We start from the raw sequence: 4293 nt of genomic DNA, 5'->3' as shown, positions 1-4293 counted from the left end.
AAAACTTAAGAAAATAAGTTTTTTTATAAAAATTGTCATAAGTTATTTTCAAAAGTTCTGCTCCAAACAGTCTCGCAAAACATATGCAATAGATAACCTCAAATAAACCAATTCAAACAGGCTTCTAAGGCTCAATCAACCAGGTATTATATATTTGGACTTGAGAACAAGGATTAGTGCCTTGGATTGAAAAAGTTTATTTAAATTGATTGATGTGAGGATATTAAATAGGGTAAGACATTCATGACAAGAAAGCAAATGTCCAAGTCATGAATTGATATTAAATAGGCCTCACGTTCAATAAGATACAACTCTAATTAAAACAGTATTATTGTACACCTATTACTAATTATCTGATGATCAAATAACTGAATTATTCCCTGCTAATGCATGAGATGGTCATATAATTAATAGAGCCTTTGGTCTAAACTCCCCAATGAAAGAAGACACTGCATGTTTACATTATGATAAACTACAAAAGATTTCACAGCAGTCATACACAAGAATGCACATTAACCAAAAACCAACTACTTTAAAATGTCATTGCCAAAATTTCGATGGACCAAAGCACAAAATTAGTTGGATCCGCAGCTATTTGCAAATTTTTAAATTTTGGACTCGTTTCTGTTGTGTATCATATGTACTCTTGTTGGTAGTGAAGTTGATCTGATTCTATCTCGTATATCTGCAAAACACTGAGGTTTGTAGGTAACCAAATATACTCTAATGCTCTATTTGAGTACAGGCTTCTTATGTGTTTCCCTAAATGGTATATCTCCGCTTAGAACGGAGCTGATAAAATTCTCTACTTCCTCTACGGTCATTTCACCTGTAAATACAGTGAATTTCCCTTTCCGAGGTTTGTAGGCAATCAATAACTTATCTGATGATTTATAACCTGTTTTGTCAAATGCATTTAGAAAGGATTGTTGCTTTGAAGAATCTAAGAGACCATAGGAAATGGAGTCCTTAGAGCTGCCGCTTCCATTTGGTTTTCTTGACAAGGACTTCTGTGAGACCTGAAATAACGGTTCTCCCTTTAAGATTTTGCACGAGATAAAATTTATATATACTCGTTAAAGCATTAAGTTGATGGAATTTTTACTTACCAAAGTGAGAAGTGATTCTAGCTTTTCCCTTCCTTTGGAAGATCTAAAGGCACCAATTACGCATACTGGAGTTCTCTCCCCACAAAGAGCCTCAAAGTTTGTCCGAGAAAGCAACTGAATGTGTTTGTCTTCTGAATCAGCTTGTTCTTTCTTGGACTGACTTGATGTTTCCTTTTTACTTACTTTCTCAAAACTATCCAGTATCTTACTAAGATCTTGTACACCAGATTTTACATCTTTCACAGAAACCCCCGTTTTCAGAATGAGCTTTTCTCCATTAGGTAGCCAACCTAGAATAGCTGGAAGTGCATCAACACCTAGCTTTCTCACTCGCGAATCAGAATCATCATGAACCTGTAAATAATTCAGGATACACATTATGCATTTTGTTTATTCGTTAATATAAATACCAAGAGCCACTTCCACCAAAAAACAATCTGAAATATACAGAGAAAGAAATAAAGCGCTTCAAAGACTATAAACTATATGATGGTTGAGTCAAAATATTAATGTTCCATGTGACTAACAAATTAACTATCTTCTCTTAACCTTTACACAAAGAACTAGGCTTTCCCTACATGTGCAGAGAAAGGAATGAATTAACTACCATCACTTGCATACCTGTACATCACTGAAGGCAAAGCGTTTGCGATACAAGCCACTAAGAACACGCCAAATTACAGGAGTGTTCTTTTTGGTTGAGAGAAGCAGCACCCTAGGTAACTTTTCAGCAGTGCTAAATTGATCAAGTTGATTCAAGTCAGTCCGTTTTGAAAACATTGGTAAGTGTTGTTGACAGAAAGCTTTCAAATCCTTGACAGCCAAGTCACCGCCGTACTCCACCAGAGAACCCTTTTCATTCTCTTTGTAAGAATAAACAAAAAGCCTTGGACCTTTGCGCGGATATACGCCGAGCTCCTTACAGAATGAGACTTCCTTTTCACAGTTAATGCTTCCAACCTGTCAAAAGAGGAGAGAGACAATAAGTCATGCCAACTGCAAAACAATCAATAGAAATGATTTAAGTTTAAAAAATAAATAGAAACCTTCAAAGCTCCTTGCAGTGTACCAGCAACCTCCCCTATAATGGACTCAAAGTGTTGGATGCCCCTCAAAGAGGGTGAATAAGATAACAAAAGCCAAGTCATTCCTTCATCGACTATTTCTTTGTTATAGATATTTGAATTTATGGCCTTAAAACTTTTGGGGGAACTCTTGGACCCAGATTGAGATGATTGAGACCTAAATGAACTGCCAAAATCACCAAAAAAGTTTCCAAGAAGATCATCCAAACCAAATCCAAAAGAATTTGAATCACCAGAGCCGCCGCCAAAGGAAAAGGAGAATGACTTAGAGCCTCCCTGGTCACCCCTACCCCATTGTTGTTCCCCTGGTCTGAAGTTAAATCCACCAGGACCACCGTAACCTCCCGGATGACCAGCTTCAAATCCAGGATTTCCTTTCTCATCTCCATATAAGTCATAATTCTTCCTCTTTTGTTCATCTGATAAAATCTCGTATGCTGTTAAAAGAGGCAACAAAAAAAAAAAAGACACTCAAATGAACATCCTAACAACAAGAAATAGGTAGAAACCAGAAAGTAACTTATTATACTACTAAGGGCCTGTTTGGACTGACTTATTTGAGCTTATCTACCAGCATAAGCATTGTGAGATTGTTAGGGAAAACCTATAAAAACAGCTTATGACAAGTTACTAAGTTGTTTTCAACTTATTTTCATAAGCTCTCCAAGATAGCTTATGAAAAGAGTTTATAGAAATAGGTTATGCTATAAGCTGCAAGTTAAGTTGTTTATCCAAACAGGGCCTTCGTCTTTTATCCAGTGGCATAGAGAGAGAGATCAAGTTTATATACCATTATTTATCTGAGCAAACTTCTCTTGTGCACCCTTAGCCTTGTTCTTGTCAGGGTGATATTGTAGAGAGAGTCTGAAAACAAAAACAATATATATAAGGCCAAGTTATCAGAGATAGCTGGGTTTAACATGTGACGAGGTAACAAGAATGCAAAGTAAACATACTTGTGAAAAGCCTTCTGAATTTCTCGTTGACTAGCACTTTTATCAACCCCGAGAACCTGATAAAATTGAAATGTACAATCAGCTTAGCTAGCAATGCAATTCAAATCACTACATAAAATTTCCCCTTTTGGAGCCATCTTTCGTTTGAATTTGGGAAAGATAAAAACTTGCAACAAAATCAGATAAGGCAAAAACTTATCATAAAAATTTGAAAGAAAACTTATCATAAAATTTCTAATAATGTAATGCAAAACAATCAACTGATTTAATTAATTGCGCATTTCAATTAAAATCACAAAATAAACCCTCAAAATTCAACCTTTGTCATATTTTAATCTCAAATTACAAAACTCCAAAACAAGTTTCAGTTTCACCAAATTAAAAAAGAAAGTAAGAGTTTTTTTTTTAATAATGAAGGCATGAGCAACAAATTCCCAATAATGCAATCCAATGCAATTAACTCACTAATTACACATTTTTCAATTAAAATCACAAAATAAACCCTAAAAATATTTCAATTAAAATCACAGAAATAAACCCTCAAAATATAACCTTTCCGCTATTTTAACCTCAAATTATAAAACCCAATAAAAGTTTCACAAATTAAAAAAGAAAGTAACCTTGTACGGGTCGATTGTTTTGGCTTCGGATTGTAAAAGGAAACACAAGGCGGCGAAGGTGACGATCAATGTGGTGGCTGAAAGGGTCATCGTGACGGTGACGGAATCGAAACTGAGAACGGTGTTTTAACGTAACGGTGACGGAATTGATCGGAGTGTTCGTGTAAATAAGTTCGCGGGAAGAATGTCTAGATGCTTCGAGGCTTTATATGCTGTCGTTGTATGACGTGGCACTTTGATGTGTCACCACGCATACTGACCAATCATATTTCAGAGTTTCTTTTCTTCGATTTTTTCTGTTTGACAAATAGAGAGTTTGCTTATTTCTTACGTATAATTGTATTTTGTTTATGAAAATCTTCCATATATCTTTGTAGTTTTTTTTACACGCTTAATGCACTCTTTTACAATCTATATTTATGAAGTAATATGGTATTGTTAACTTGTGCCTTTAGGACATATGTTAAGAAATTAAAAAAAAAAATATTTCCTTAAATTTTGTGCATTCAATTTATTAAAATAT

General features: G+C 34.9%; 1 protein-coding gene across 1 annotated transcript; it reads right to left on the bottom strand.

Moving 5' to 3' along the window:
- Positions 1–346: 346 nt before the first annotated feature.
- On the bottom strand, positions 347–3972 carry LOC11413621 (dnaJ protein ERDJ3A). The gene is made up of 7 exons (XM_003623266.4): positions 3771–3972; positions 3151–3206; positions 2985–3058; positions 2156–2631; positions 1731–2069; positions 1110–1463; positions 347–1019 (listed from the first exon to the last, which is right to left on the bottom strand). Exons 1-7 carry the CDS (start codon positions 3858–3860, stop codon positions 732–734), a joined length of 1677 nt encoding a protein of 558 aa, XP_003623314.1. The 5' UTR covers positions 3861–3972; the 3' UTR covers positions 347–731.
- Positions 3973–4293: the final 321 nt, after the last annotated feature.

The sequence above is a fragment of the Medicago truncatula genome, chromosome 7, assembly GCF_003473485.1.
Source record: "Medicago truncatula cultivar Jemalong A17 chromosome 7, MtrunA17r5.0-ANR, whole genome shotgun sequence".
Lineage (NCBI taxonomy): Eukaryota > Viridiplantae > Streptophyta > Magnoliopsida > Fabales > Fabaceae > Medicago > Medicago truncatula.
This window is presented reverse-complemented; position numbering and strand designations above follow the sequence as displayed.

Excerpts from the sequence above, each read along its gene's own strand:
- LOC11413621 (XM_003623266.4), bottom strand. The coding sequence starts at position 3,860 with ATGACCCTTTCAGCCACCACATTGATCGTCACCTTCGCCGCCTTGTGT. Across the intron at positions 3,207-3,770 it reads AAACAATCGACCCGTACAAG|GTTCTCGGGGTTGATAAAAG; the intron begins GTTACTTTCTTT and ends CAATTTTATCAG. Across the intron at positions 2,070-2,155 it reads CACTGCAAGGAGCTTTGAAG|GTTGGAAGCATTAACTGTGA; the intron begins GTTTCTATTTAT and ends CTCTTTTGACAG.